General features: G+C 43.2%; 1 protein-coding gene across 11 annotated transcripts in view; it reads left to right on the top strand.

The window, feature by feature from the left end:
* Positions 1–15874, top strand: part of CATSPERG (cation channel sperm associated auxiliary subunit gamma) — a 90363-nt gene that overhangs the window by 18986 nt on the left and 55503 nt on the right. For all 11 annotated transcript variants that reach the window (XM_061597618.1, XM_061597621.1, XM_061597620.1 and 8 more), the window contains 4 exons: positions 465–620; positions 6362–6533; positions 13997–14134; positions 14902–14967. In XM_061597618.1, the coding sequence (XP_061453602.1) occupies positions 465–620; positions 6362–6533; positions 13997–14134; positions 14902–14967 (532 nt within the window). The remainder of the gene's footprint in view (positions 1–464; positions 621–6361; positions 6534–13996; positions 14135–14901; positions 14968–15874) is intronic.

Here is a 15874-nt window from a genome sequence, read left to right as displayed (position 1 = left end):
AACTGATCAAATTGTGTGTGCTGCTGGCTTTTCATTAAACTAGCAAAGTGCTGAAAAACCTTTATCTTGCAATCTTCACATAAACCTTGAAAGTTAAGCTTCCATTTTTGTGCAAGCAACTTTGCAGTTTGTTAGGTTCACTGGTGTGGGGATGCATGGAGTAGGTGGACTTAGAAGGGGTGAAGGGAAAAAGACCTGAGCCTTCAGGAGCAGTGACTCTCAGGAAAAATCCCTACCTCTTCTGTAATCTCATGCCCAGCTTACACATGTAGCCAAACGAGGTGGTAAAGCATTTTCTAGACTGCACCACATCAGAGCGAGTTGGTGGCTGGCACAGTCCAGATAAAATTTTACCATGTTATTCTGTAAAATGTATCTGTTGGCCCTTGCTGGTTTTGGTGTGATGGACAAATGTTAACCATACCCTTACACTCTCCTCTCTGGTTCCTTCTTGCCAAATACAGTTGAGCAGTTTGAGGAACGTCATGTCTCTGACAGACCCGTCACGCCCCTTGTGGAGCACTTATGCACAAACCCCTGTGCTCATCCTTGGCGGATTTCCCCGGAACAAGATCACCTTCATGTCTGACTCAGCGTTTGAAGATTTCATTCCAATAGAGGTAAAGAGGAAATGAGCCCTTTGTGTGGCACATCTCTGACAAGGCATCTCTCTGTCAGTTGTGGTGTGGCAGGACTCCATTAGTGGCACATGCAAACTTGGCAGTGGTATGTGAAGTTGCCAGCTCTAGGTTTGATAGCAGCAGACAAACAGTGGTGGAACTCAACTTTGACAGAGTACAGGTTACGTTCTCAGCATCTCCAGCTTAAAGAATCAAGCTGCAGAGCTGGGAAAGACCTCTACCAGTCAGAGTAGAAATCTGGTTGGCAACTAAATGTTTGACCCAGGGGGCCTATTTTGAACCCCTGTTTAAAAGGGGCCTTCCCCTGCCCACTAATTCACTCTGTAATCATAGGTAAAGGGTTTTATTTAAAGCTTTTCGTACTCCACGATGACATCCACAGAGGCCCTTGGCACAGCCCTCCTGTTGTTATGCCCTTAGCTGCTAACTCCAGTTTGCTTGGGTCATGCCCCCTGCACAGGAATAAGTAACTCAGTTGTCTTAAGAACATTCCTTATTATTTGCCTAGGCATGACAACCAGGACAGGACAAAGACAGGAAATGCTGCCTGAATAATATTGGTTCCATATGGTCACCATATGGTCCATATGTTTCTGTTCTGATTTGAATGTAGTTTTTATTTTGAGAATCTTTTGTAAGCCATTTTTGAGATCCCCTTGGGGCTCTAAAGCGAGATATACATATTCCACCTAAAGAAATACTGCCATCAATGTGCATGGTGTCTTGCAGTTTAATAAACAAAAATAAATAGGTTCCTGTCCCCAGGAGCTTACAGTCTAAAAAGATAATGCTTTTGCTACTATTCATATGGGGGAAGAAGGCTTATGTCTTGGCTAAGAATGTTGGAGAAATTAACCAAATTTGAATTAATGTGCAGATTTAGGGTGTCCTGGCACCCTGAAGTCTGCTCCAGAACAAATTTGCTCTGCCTGCCCCTTTGTATATGCTCTGCTGTTTTGAGGAACAAATTATTGAGTGGTTGTTGTGTGTGTGGTTTGGGGGTCTTAAAAAAAAAAAGAATTTGTTTTGTAAACCTAACCGATATTCTTAGATACAGCTCTAGTCTGGTCACTACTGTTATTGATTAAACTTGTTAGTTCTTGTTACACAAAAAGGTCCATCTGAACAATTTACTGCATGTTTAAAAACATAAGCATAAGTGAAAATACATTATAATATAGGCACATTCATACAAAAACACATGCATTTTCCTGGAAGACTCACCCACATAGCCCCACACTGGGTTATCAATGTCTAGCAGCCCAGGCAGGAAATCTGGCTTGCTATTAGGCTTTGTTAGTTTTTCCCTTGGGCGTTTTCTCTATTATCTTAAAATTGGCATTAAACGCACCAAGATATTTAGGTTGACCACTAGTTTGTCCGTTTCCTTCCATACCTCCTCCTTGGGGGAAAAACGGCCCATTTGCCAACCATTGCCAAATGGGTCAGAGCCTGTATTGCATTAGCTTATGAATCTCAATTGCTTAGGGCTCCTGGTCATATTACAGCTCACAGGGCAGCGGCAACTTCTGCAACTTTAGCCACTAATGCCAGCATTGCAGAACTCTGCAGTTCAGCCACCTGGGCAGTACCGTCTACATTCACTAGACACTATAAAGTGACTACTTATGCTTCTGCTGAAGCGGCCGTTGGACGGTGTGTCCTCTAATCAGTGCTGTCTTCACAGTGAGCGGAGTTGCAAATTCCCACCCAAAATAGACTTAGGCTACGGTGGGTGTGGGGCTATGTGGGTGAGTCTGCCAGGAAAATGGAAAGTTGGTCATTACAGTGAAGGGTCTTTTTCTGGTAGTGTAACCAACATAGCCACACCTCATCCTACACTCATCTGCTCACTCTGTCAACACATAGGTTCTTCCTGTTAGGATATGTGTTGCAGTGTTCTGTTTTTTGGAGCATGGCCCAGTTCTGTGTTTTGTTGTTCTAAGGTTTTACTCCACAGGTCCACATAGTCTTTTTTTTTTTTTTTCAATAATTTTTATTCAGATTTTCATAAAACATACAAGACGAAATCATAAAACATTCAAAGACAAAAAACAAAATCAAAAATAGTTAAACAAAAAAAAAAAAAGAAAAAAAAAAACAAAAATAATAAAGAGTAAAATATTGACTTCCCATTTGTCAAAGATCAAATCAGTTATAAGTCTATAATATATAACAATCCTGTCTCTTAAGTCATATTATAAAATCACTTTCCTCCAGTAGTTATCTTACTTAATCATCAAATCTCATAAACATTACTTTATTCTTTCCACAAAAAGTCAAAGAGAGGTTTCAATTCTTTAAGAAATATATCTATCAATTTTTTTTTCCAGATAAGCATATCGATTAATCCATCTCATTACTAATTATGATAATCTTATTGTCATAACCATAGTCAAAATAAACATTTCAATTAATCCATCACATCAGAATCTGTTAGGTTCAGTAATTTCAGTAGCCATTGTTCTATTATCCCTATTAGTTCCATTTTCCATCTTCCATCTTCAGTAGTCTTGTTAAGTCCAGTAATTTCAGTATCCAATCTTCCATTATCAGTATTCCATAATAATCTTGCTGTCAAAGCCATAGTCATATAGTAAGAGTCTGATGGGAATTACCTCTATCCCAAATATTTTCTTGCCATCCATTCTGAATAGGTTGCTGAAATACTGCTGTAAAATCATATCTCTGTTCTTTTTTTCAAAATACACTGGGTCATCTCTTGAAAGTTTTTCCATTGTCACATGGCTGCAGTTAATTCCATAGATTTTCTCTATATTGGGCTCCATCACATCATTCCAGTCCAGAAGATTATCCATGCCATTGATAACTTTATCTCTAGAATCTTCATTAATTTCTTCAGAGATAACATTGAGTTCCAAACAATAGATTTTATTTCTAAAGTCCATAGACTCCAAATCTTGTTCCTGTTCCACGTTTGTTCCAATCTCCGGGATCTCCTCTCTCACAGGGACCCCTGTTCCAGTCTCCAGGGTCTCCTCTCTCACAGGGACCCCTGTTCCAGTCTCCAGGGTCTCCTCTCTCACAAGGACCCCTATGTCTTTAATCTCCTGTGTCTCCAAACAATAGATTTTGTTTCTAAAGTCCATAGACTCCAAATCTTTTTCCTGTTCCACGTTTGTTCCAATCTCCGGGGTCTCCTCTCTCACAGGGACCCCTTCCAGGGTCACCTCTCTCACAGGGACCCCTATATCTTTAATCTCCTGCTTCATTTTACTCAATTCAATTTTCAGCTCCTTACAACCCTGTCGCAGGTTTTGTTTCGTTATCTCAATCTCATCCATTATTTTCTGAAACATAGTTATTTCCAGATTCTCAGCCACTTTCTTAATTGCCATTTTAAAAGAAAAATATAGGAAAACCACTTCTTATTTCAGCAACAATTGGGTTAATACTCCAAACTTGGTGACATCACAGTATAAACAGAGCAGACAGCCTTATCTCTCCATGCTTAAGTAAACAAAATGCAGTTCCCAGGATCGAAACAATTAATGGCGGTCGTCAGGAAACAGATTCGTCAAAATAAAATAGACCAAAAAGAGAGTAGTCTCAGACAATATAATATTCTTCAAAATAAGAATCTGGAATAGAAATCCCTCTTCTGTGTATATCTTTAGAATGCAAATCCAGGACAGCTTTTTGCAACAAAAACAGAGATAAGCTATTAATTAGTGAGTAGCAGAGAGAAGTTATGGCTCCCCAGTGAGATGTCAAAAACCGATCAATCTGGCAAATCTCTTTTAAACAGCAACAATTTAAGTCAAGTAAAAGAAAAATATAGAAAGAAGGGTGCTTGCCTGTTAGTGTGTTCTCTCTTAGAAGATAAGATGAACGTTCGCTTTATCAGATAGAGCTTGTTGTTGAAAATCCGTCCCACCTTCGTCGGCTGGACCTCGTCCCATAAATTAATGAGATCTGGTCGTCCCAACAAAAATAGGCTTTGAGGTTAATCTCTTCGTTTCTCCCTACCCGGGAGAAGTTTAATCAGTCAAAAAAAAAAAAATCTGACTGATATATCTGAATAAGCTTCTTTTGAGGCAGGAGCCCGTCTCAAAAGCAGGCACAGGCTAAGTCACCCTTCCCGGAAGACTCAGGTCCACATAGTCTTAGGGGTGGGCTGGAAGAAAAACTGAGGAGACACTGAGAGGGAAAGGAGGAGGAACCTTCAAATATTCATTTTCTGCCTGGGCTGCTAGAGGTTGATAACCCAGTGTGGGGCTATGTGGATTTTGTCTGCCAGAAAAAGAACCTTCATGGTAAGTGATCACTGTTCCAATTCTTAAAAAATACAGAAAATCACCTTAGTGGTGTGTCTCCCTTTTTTCCAAATTTGTAATGCCCATATCTGATTTTATATTATTTATTTATGTCCTGCTCTTCATCCTGAAGTTGCTTAGAGCAGCAAACATCTCAATAATAAGTGTTGTGTCAGCAGCTCTCCCAGCCTAGCAGTGAGGCTTTAAAGCCAGAGCTGCCAGAATTCCACCCAGGGTTCAGCTGACGCTCCTTAGCAGATTCTAAAAGAAGTACTCCTTCTGAGGGCAGTACTCATGAGGAGTCCTACTCTGCAGCTGAGCACTCCTCTGGAATGTGAGGATCTGGGCCTGCCTCTTCAGGCACTCTCTTTCCCGAGGGCTCAGCTGTTCTGCGCCAGCTTCTGAGGCTGAGCTCCCCTACTGTGGAGAGGGACCCTGGCCCTGCCAGTCTTCCCCAGAGTCCAGGCTCCTCCTGGACCATCAACATGCATTGCTCATTGCTCATCAACATGCATTGCAACCATGCATGCATAGTTTCTGGGGGCATCGGATCTTTGGAACAGAGTTCCTCTAGCATAGGCGTGGCCATTGGGGGTGCAATAGTGCCCTGCGACACTCCATAATACAGCTTGCAAGGGACTGAGAAGCACTGTCCCAGTGCTACTGTTTGGACTTAACTACATAGATAAGCCCATCCCAAAATCAAGAGGCTTTCTAGTAAAGCAGATGGTACTTGACAGTGGCAACAGCCCACCCCCCTGCCATCCCAGTCTGTCTTGGTGCTGTATTGAGTACTTCGGCAGGCACAGCTGAGTTAGGTCAGGCCCACTCAGCTCCCCCCCCAACTCTCCGTAATACATGCCAGGTCACCCCCTTCATCCATGATCAAATTGTGGGTGAGCATAGTCTTGTTTTGGAATGACTGCCATTAAGTAGGAGCACCATCAGATCAGCAGATAAGCCACCAAAAACCTCGAGTTCATACTCTGTAATCAACTCCAAAACTCCTTTTATCTAAAGGCAGATATCAAACAAGACAGACAAACCACCAAACTGGTGCAGACAAATAAATACACACATGCACATGCACATTCTTACTGGCTGAGGGCAGACCAGGCAAGGGACAGGATTTGTCAGCCAGCACCATACTGCTTAGTCTTCTGTTGGAATGCAGTCTTGTCAGATATGCACATTTTTGCAATGTAATTTTCCCTAAAATAATGTGGTTTTGTCCTTTCATTTGGGAACAACACTCTATCAAACTACAATTCCCAGGGTTCTCTGAGGGTTATTACTTTTAAACTCAGATGTTATCCATTGTAGCTGTCAAAGCAGAGCATCATGGGAGTTTCCATGCTACTCTTAACCTAGTAGTAACCCAGTGACCCTGTTTCCACACAGAAGATAAGACTTGCATTTTTTTTGTCTCCTTTTCTGCTGTAGGTGGGCATTGACAGCTGCTGGATTGGCTCCCTGTCATGCCCACAGAAGGTATTCTCCTCTGCCATTGTTGACAGCATCTGTACAGAAAGCACCCTCTTCATCCGACAGAACCAGCTAGTCTATTACTTCACAGGAAAGTACCCAATCTTGTTCGTGAACACATCTGGGTCTGGTATGTGAGCCTGAAAAACCAAAGCATATATAAAGTACAAGCTTATATTGATTTTATGTCAGTTTAACTGTCATGGTTGAAGAGAGTTGCTTTATGCAGCAGAGTTCATTGGAGATATACAAAGAATATGAGAGTGGTATTTATCTTAAACAAAATAAAACTCATTTAATGAAGAAGGTACATGTGGATAGGAAAGCCTAATCATCTACACTAGCTGAATTCAAAAGGTAGGGGGAGAGAGAATTGTGGGAAGGAGGAGGAAGAACTGGAAGTGATGATAACCCTGAGAATATAACCAATCAAAGGCTTAAACTTGAGGAAAATAACAAGGAGAGAATTCGAGCAGGGGGCCTTTAAACTGACTAATTATATCTATTGCCCCTAATGGTCAATAGATTCAGAACACACAACAAGACAATGCATTGACTGAAGTGAAACTTCCAACACCCCTTCTCATTGTCTTATACTCCAACTCACAACTCCAATCACTTCACAAAGATCCTAAAAATGCTTTCTGGGCAGTGACTTGGTAAGAACATCTGCCACCATTTCTTCTGTCGGGCAGTACTTCAGCTCAGTGAGCCCTTTCTGTTGTGCATCTCTCACACAGTGGTACTTGGTATCAATGTGCTTTGTTTGCGGTCTCGCCCTTTCTGATTGGGAGACCAAAATACAGCTCTTGTCTTCATGCATTCTAGTTGGCTTTGGTTCATTTATTCCAAGGAGTAGTCTGTGTAACCATGTTGCTTCTTGACATGCTTGCACTGCAGATATGTATTCTGCTTCTGTAGAGGAGAGGACTGCAACTGACTGTTTATTACTAGTCCAACTGATGACTCCTCCATAATAGAACAGATTCCCACTAGTGGACTTTCAGTCTTCTCTGTCTTCAGCCCAGTTTGCATCCATATAGCCCACCAGTCTGGGATTACTGTTTGCAGGTAGTATTAATCTCAGATCTGCAGTTCCCTTTAGATATCTTCCTACCCTCTTGACTGCAGTCCAGTCTTTCTTTGTTGGTGTATCAACTTTTCTGCATGAGATCCCAACTGTTGCTGCAGTGTCCGGTCTTGTTACAGTTGATATGTATAGGAGCTTTCCAATTGCTGTCCTGTACTGACTGACATCTTGCAGTGGTTTCTTGGTGTCATTGTCTTTAAAGAAGCCTACTTTCATTGGTGTTTCTGCTACATTGGCTTATGTCAGCCCAAGGTGCTCTATCAGGTCCATTAACTGTTTCTGGTTAATGAAGATGCTTCTATTTTCTCTCCCTTTCATCTAGATTCCAAGATAGTAAGAGACCTTCCAGCTCTTTCACTTCTATTTCCTTGTTAAGATTTCTCATGATTTCATCGCTGTCTTCCTTGTCTTTGTGACATAAGACCAAATCATCCACATAGGCCAAGATGAATGACCATCTGTTATTCTTGAACCTCGAGTATAGCTTTCCTTGCGTGAACTCCTCCTTAAGTAGTAGTTAGTTAGGTTTGTCATTCCATGCCCTAGCAGCTTGCTTCAGGCTATAAATGCTTTTCTAAAGCTTCCACACTAGTCCTTCTTTCCCAGGTTCTTCAAATCATGGTGGTTGCTGCATATATATATCTTCCTCAATGTCTCCATATAGGAAGGCTCTTTACATCCAGGTGTTGAACCTGCATCTTCCTTGAGGCGGCAGTACTGAGGAGTGTCCTTATAGAAGTGTGTTTGACCACAAATACAAAAGTTTCATAGTAATCTTCATTGTACTTTTGGGAGTATTCCTTAGCCACTAGTCTAGCTTTGTAGCACTGGATATCCCCTTTTGCACCTCATTTAGTTGTAAAGATTCATTTACATCCAATGGTCTTTCTCCCTTTTCATAGCTCTGTAAGAGTCCATGTTTTATTTTTGTGAAGAGATTCTATTTTGTCTCCAGCAGCTTGCAGTCATTTGTCTGTCTCAGTATGTAGCATCCCTTCAACATCTCGCCAATTGGAGGGCTTTGGTGTCTCCTCCACTCTGGTTAGAAGAGACAGCCTATTGGGTGGTATCTCTTTGTTCGGTCTGCTTGAGCGTCTCACCTCTTGATCAGCTCTTGCACCCCATTCTTGCTCAGGTTCACTTGAAGTTTCAAAGTCACAGCCTCTTCTTGCTGCGGCTGATGCATTGTTTCTTCTCCTGTTGGAATGTGTGGTTTGATTTCCGATATTTTCCTAGTATTTGTCTCTCATCAGATATGCAATACTATGCACCTTGATTGTTTCTGTGGTAGGATCAAGTATTCTATAGCCTTTGCAGCCCATTTCATAAACAACAGATATGCCTTCTTCACTTCTGCAGTCTAGTTTGCCTGTCTTTTCTTTGGGAATGTAACATACACCTTAGATCCATACACTCTAATATTTATTTATTTAGTTATTATTTGATTTATATCCCTCCCATCAGGAGCCCAGGGTGACAAACAAAAGCACTAAAAACACTTTAAAAATCATAAAAACAGACCTTAAAATACATTAAAACAAAACAACTTTAAAAACATTTTTAAAAGCTTTTAAAACATCTTAAATAAAAAGGGTTAAAAAATGTTGTTTAAAAAAAAGGTTTAAAAAAACCTATTAAAAAGCAATTCCAACACAGACACAGACTGGGATAGGTCTCAACTTAGAAGGCTTGTTAAAAGAGGAAAGTTTTCAATAGGCGCCGAAAAGATAACAGAGATGGTGCCTGCCTAATATTTAAGGGGAGGGAATTCCACAGGGTAGGTGCTGTCACACTAAAGGTCCATTTCCTATGTTGTGCAGAACAGACCTCCTGATAAGATGGTATCTGCAGGAGGCCCTCACCTGCAGAGCGCAGTGATCGACTGGGTATATAAGGGGTAAGGTATCCTGGTCCCAAACTGTATAGGGCTTTGTACGCCAAAACTAGAACCTTGAACTTGGCCTGGTAGCAAATGGGCAGCTAGTGCAATTCTTTCAGCAGCGGGGTGACATGTTGGCGATACCCTGCCTCAGTGAGTAGTCTCGCTGCCGCATTTTGCACCAGCTGCAACTTCCGGACCAACCTCAAGGGCAGCCCCACATAGAGCACATTACAGTAATCCAGCCTGGAGGTTACCAGATGCATGGACAACAGTGGTCAGGCTATCCCGGTCCAGAAACGGGTGCAGCTGTCTTACCAGCCAAAGCTGGTAAAAGGCACTCCTAGCCACGGAGGTCACCTGGACCTCTAGTGACAAAGACGGATCCAGGAGCACCCCCAGACTATGAACCTGCTCTTTCAGAGGGAGTAGAACCCCATCCAAAGCAGGCAACTGACCAATTATTTGAACTCAGGAACCACCAACCCACAGTGCCTCCATCTTGCTAGGATTCAGACTCAGTTTATTGGCCCTCATCCAGCCCACCACTGAGTCTAGGCACCAGTCCAGGGCTTGCATGGCCTCTTCTGATTCAAATGTTACAGAGAAATAGAGCTGGGTATCGTAGCATACTGCTGACACCTCACCCCAAATCTCCTGATGACCACTCCTAAGGGCTTCATATAGATGTTCAACAGCATGGGGGACAAGATGGTACCCTGCGGCACCCCACAGCACAACTGCCAGGGGGCTGAAAGACAGTCAACCAATGCTATTCTGTGAGAGTGACCTTGGAGATAGGATTGGAACCACTGTAAAACAGTGCCTCCAATACCCATCTCACCAAGTCGGCCCAGAAGGATACCATGGTCAATGCTATCAAAAGCCACTGAGAGATCAAGTAAGAATAACAGGTCACACTCCCCTGGTGCTTCTCCCAATAAAGGTCATCCATCAGGGCAACCAAGGCCGATTCAGTCCCATAACCAGGCCTGAACCCAGACTGGGATGGGTCAAGATAATCAGTTTCATCTAAGAGCACTTGCAATTGCTGCGCCACAACCCTCTCAATCACCTTCCCTAAAAAGGGGGTATTTGTAACCAGTCAGTAGTTGTCGGTAGTTGTCCAGAGTGCGCTTTTTCAGGAGTGGTCGGATCACTGCCTCTTTCAAGGCGACTGGAACCACTCCTTCCCACAATGATGCATTGACCACACCCTGGATCCACTCGTTCAAACCCCCTCGGCAAGCTTTAATAAGCCAAGAAGGGCAAAGGTCCAGAGGACATGTTGCCGGCCTCATTATCGCAAGCACGTTGTCTATGTCATCTGGCCACATCAACTGAAACAGTTCCCAAGAAGTTGCAGCACATGTTGCATTGGACACCTCATTGGGGACTACAGTAGATGTGGATGGGGCATCAAGATTGCTGCAGAGGCGAGCAACTTTACTCTCAAAGTGCCTTGCAAACAATTCACAGTGGGCCTCTGAAGGGTCTAAAACTCCATTTCCTGGAGTTGATTTCAACAGACTCCTGACAATACGGAAAAGCTCCGCTGGACGGCTACTTGAGGATGTGATGGAGGCAGAGAAGTGGGCCTTCTTCGCAGCCCTCACCACCGCACAGTAGGCACGGTTATGATGTTTTACTCATGCCCAATCAGCCTCGCAGCACATCTTTCGCCACTTGCGCCCTAGCCATCATCCAGCCTTTTTCATTGCCCTTAGCTCACTGGTGTACCAAGGGGCAAACCGGGCTCCACAATACCGTAGATGGTGCTCGGGGGCAACCATATCAAGAGCCAGATGCGCCTCGCTGTTCGACAGCGTGACAGGGGCCTCAACAGGGTCACCTGCTCTATCTACTGGGAACTCCCCCAGGGCATTCAGGAATCCTATGGATTCCATTAGTTTCCGGGGGTGAACCATCTTAATCTGTCCACCACCCCTGCAGGGAAGGATCGGAGTCATAAGTTTAAACTTCACCAGGAAGTGATCTGACCATGACAATGGGGTGACATCCACTCCCCCTATCTCCAGACCACCCCTTCCTCCATCTGGAGCAAAAACTAAGTCGAGGGTGAGCCCTGCCCTACACTTTGGGCCAGTGACAATTTGAGACAGGCGATCAGCTATAGCGTGAAAGCTCCCCACGCTCCAGCTGATCGCACGCTACAGCTGATCGTGCTCCCCATGCTCCAGCTGATTGCGCGCTCCAGGTGATGGCTGCCAGCTGGAGCGTGGCGGCTAGAGGTCCCCGCGCTCCAGCTAATTGGTGTCAGCTGGAGCGCAGTGGCTAGAACTCCCTGTGCTCCAGCTGATTGCGTGCTCCAGCTGATCGCTGTCAGCTGGAGCGTGCAATCAGCTGGAGTGTGGGGAGCTTGTGCTCTAGCTGATCGCTGTCAGCTGAAGTGCGGCGGCTAGAACTCCCCACGCTCCAGCTGATCGCGCGCTACAGCTGATCACTGTCAGCTGGAGCACGGCAGCTGGAATACAGTAGGGCCCCACTTTCTGGCAGTTTTCACTTTTTGGCGGGGGCCTGAATGTAACCTGCTGTATGAGAGGGGCCCTACTGTATTAGAGTCCACAGACTCCTTTTTCTTTTATAAATCTCCAATTATGTCTGGGCCCATAACCCTATGAAGAGAGTTGCTTTATGCAGCAGAATTCATTGGAGATATAAAAAGAATATGAAAGAGTGGTGCTTATCTTAAACAAAATAAAGTCATTGTATTAAGAAAGTACACTTGCATAGCAAAGCCTAATAATCTACACTAGCTGAATTCAAAAGGTAAGGAAAGAGAATTGTGGGAAGAAGGAGGAGGAACTGGAAGTGACGATATCCCTGAAAATATCAGTCTAACCAATCAGAGGCATGCATAAACTTGAGAAAAGTAACAAGGAGGGAATTCAAGGAGGGGCCCTTTCAACTGACTAACTATATCTATTGCCTCTAGTGGTCAATAGATTCAGAATATACAGTGAGACAATGCATTGATTGAATTAAAATTCCAACAATGGTTTCCCTTAAAAGAATCCTCGGAATTGTAGTTCAGTGAGAGTGTTGAGAATTCACTTCATGGGACAAAAAGACCCTTAATCTCCTACGACAGAGCTACGCTCTTCAGGTTTCCCTGAGAGGGAATTATTAGGCATGTTAACTGGCTTGCTCTGGCTGGACAAGGGTACAGTACTGGCCAAGGCCTCCTGTGGTTGTGGATTTGCCAACATGGAGGATCCACACCCATGTAGCACCGTGGTGGCGGTGATTGTTATTATTATTTATTAGATTTATTAGTCACTTGATACCTGAAGATAACTGCATAACATTATACCAGTGTAAATGTAATAACAGCACAGCCCTGCAATGGAAGGGCCAAAAGTAGACAACTGGGGAGAAGCAGAACTTGCTCAGAACATAAACCTGCTGGATCAGGCCAAAGTACCATCTAGTCCAGCATCCTGTTCTCACAGTGGCCAAGCATATGCCTATGGTAAGTCCTGTCTGCAAAACTCTCTCCTTGTTTTTGATTCCCAGCAACAGGTATTCAGAGACATACAGCCTCCAACAGTGGAGATACAACATATCCATTGTGGCTAGTACCTGTTAATAGCCTTATCCTTCAAGAATTTGTCTAATCTTCTTTTAAAGCCAGTCAAACTGGTGGGCGTCACTACATCCTGTGAGAATTCATTCCATATTCGAACTATGCACTGTGTGAAAAAGTAACTTATTTTCTGTCCTGAATTTTCCAATATTCAGCTTAATTTAATGATCCTGGCTTTTAGTGTTATAAGAGAAGAAGAAAACATTATTTCTATCCACTATGCATGCTATCTATAATTCTATAGACCTCTGTCACGTCCCCCCCCTTTACCTTTTTTTTTCCAAACTGAAAAGCCCCAAATGTGATAACCTTTCCTCATAGGGGACTTGCTCCAGTCCCTTGAACACTTTGTTTGCCCTTTTCTGAACCTTTCCCAGCTCTCTAATATCTTTTTTGAGATGTTGGTGACCACAACAGCACACAATAGATCTGTATAATGGCATTATGATGTTTGCAGTTTTGCTCTCGATTCCTTTGCTAATGTTCTCTAACCATTACTAAATCTAGAGCTGTTCCAAAACTTCGTAGGGTGTTGGGAATAGGCTTAAGCTGGAGGAGAACATCAGTTAGTTTTGTAGAGCAAGAGAAAATGACAAAATTTTGGAGACAGGCATGTCTTCATTTGCTTTAGTGGAAATTACGCAGTACAGAACAGCTGCCATAAGCAACCATTTCCCCACAATGCCTTGGTTGGAACCATCTCTCTTCTTTGGAATTTGCTATGACAGGTGGTAGTGATGACCACCATCTTGGACAGCTTTAAAAGCGGATTAGACAAATTCACGGAGGAGAAGGCTATCAGTGACTAATAGTATTACCCCAGGATCAGACGTAGCATGCCTTTGAATACCAGTTGCTGGGAATTAATAGCCACAGTGGGCTACTTCCTTCATGTCCTGCGTGGCGGTTTCCCAGAGGCATCTGGTTGGCTACTGTGGGAAACAGGATGCTGGACTAGGTGGGCCTTCCTTGACCTGACCCAGCAGGGCTCTTACATTTTCTTTGATGTTCCTTTAGAACTCTGGACGCGCATATTGAACAACGTCTGTGTGAAAAAATTAAACCCGGTATTTTTTACGAAGAATAACACCGAATATGTGATTGTCCTCGGTGGTGGCTGGCAGGAAGGAGAATTCTTTGTTATTAATATTAAAGGTAATAATCTTGGGCCATGCAGACTGTAGTGCACAATGGATAGTGTCTAGCTTGAGGGGGGCCATGCCCCCTCACTCTGTTCTATCAATGAGCTGGGCTGAGAGCCTTTGGTGTACTGAGCAAGGCTTGAATGGGGTGTGCTCATCTGAAGGTGGAGCTGTCCAGCACCAATCAGTGGGTATTGGCAAAAGATACTGGGTTCCAGAGAGCCCAAATAAAACAGGAGGGGAAATAATTAAAAATATGAACCCCAAAGTTCCCCCAGGTCTTATAGAAATCAAAATTTCCCCAAGATCATGATATATTTTTTTATGGCTGGAGTCCAGACTGTCCTTAGATTTTAGGCTATATATGCTGTAAACCGCCCAGAGAGCTTCGGCTATGGGGCAGTATATAAGTGTAATAAATAAATAAATAAATCTGCTGGTATGTTTGATATTTTCCCCTTTTTCAGTGTGATTGTAGGATGGATGGATGTATTTATTTATCCAAGTCCATTTGGACTTTATTAGGGAAGAATGAGACTAAATTTATTGTGTTGTTGAGTGATACACTTACACTTGGAGAATATTTCTTATTGGGGGGTTGAGGAATGAATAAATACAAATAAAGACAATGGGACGAAGCAGAGCATGTCTTCTGGGAGTGTGATAATTAAGTAGGATATAAATGTGCTGGGAGTTGGAGGCCATTTCCATTGGGGAGTGAGAAGGGAGGGAGTGATCCAGTCATTTTAACCCTATCGGTGCTTTTCTTTTGCTTTGCAGATGGAATTGTGAAGGTCTCTGGCTCTTTGAGGTCTGGGGCTGAGACAGTATGTCAATTTTTTAAAAGTAGGTCCATTTTGATTTTTAAAATCTGCTTGCTCCAGAGTAGCCTTGTAGGGGGGTGGGTAAAGCCAGAATGGGCTCGATATGTCTTTGTTTCACTTCCCTTGGCTAACCAGCATTCAGAACCAAAAATCCACCTATGAACATGAATTGAAAAAAAGTACATGGGCTGGAGAGACCTGCTCTTTGCACTGTTTAACTTTTATAGTTAACTCTTCTGGGCATATCTGCATTTCAGCCACATATGATTTAACAGTCACTCCCACTTCCCAGGGAATTCTGGGAATTGTTTATTTATAATATATTTATAAAAATATTTGTATACTGCTTTTTCGTTAAAAATATCAGAGGGTTTGCAACATGTAAAACAACCACCACCACCATAGAATTTAAAAACACACATTAAAAATACAATAATAACAAAGGTCAATTGTGAAAAAGCATGTTCTTAATTGCCTGCATAAGCCTGGCAAAACAGAAAGGTTTTCAGCAGGACAGAAAGCTCCTGCTGAATCTCTTGGCAGAGCATTCCAGAGAACTGGGCTGATGACACTGAAGGCTCGATTTCGTGTTGATGTTAAATGAGCCTCGCCAACTCAGGAACAACCAGAGCTGCTCCTGCAGAAGATCTCAGTGACTGAGATGGGATATAAGGGTTCAGGTGGTCCTTAAGATACCCTGGACCTAAGTTGTTTGGGGCTTTGTAAATTAATACAAGGACCTTGAATCTGGCTTGATAGCAGATGGGCAGCCAGTGCAGATGTTTTAAAATTGGTGTCACATGTTGTTGGCCATATGCTCCCATCAACAATCTGGCCACTGTATTTTGCACCGGCTGCAGCTTCCAAATCAGGGCCAAGGGCAGCCCCACACAGAGCACATTGCAGTAATCCAGCCTTGAGGTTACCAA

This window comes from Rhineura floridana, chromosome 15 (assembly GCF_030035675.1).
Source record: "Rhineura floridana isolate rRhiFlo1 chromosome 15, rRhiFlo1.hap2, whole genome shotgun sequence".
NCBI classification, from domain to species: domain Eukaryota; kingdom Metazoa; phylum Chordata; class Lepidosauria; order Squamata; family Rhineuridae; genus Rhineura; species Rhineura floridana.
This window is presented reverse-complemented; position numbering and strand designations above follow the sequence as displayed.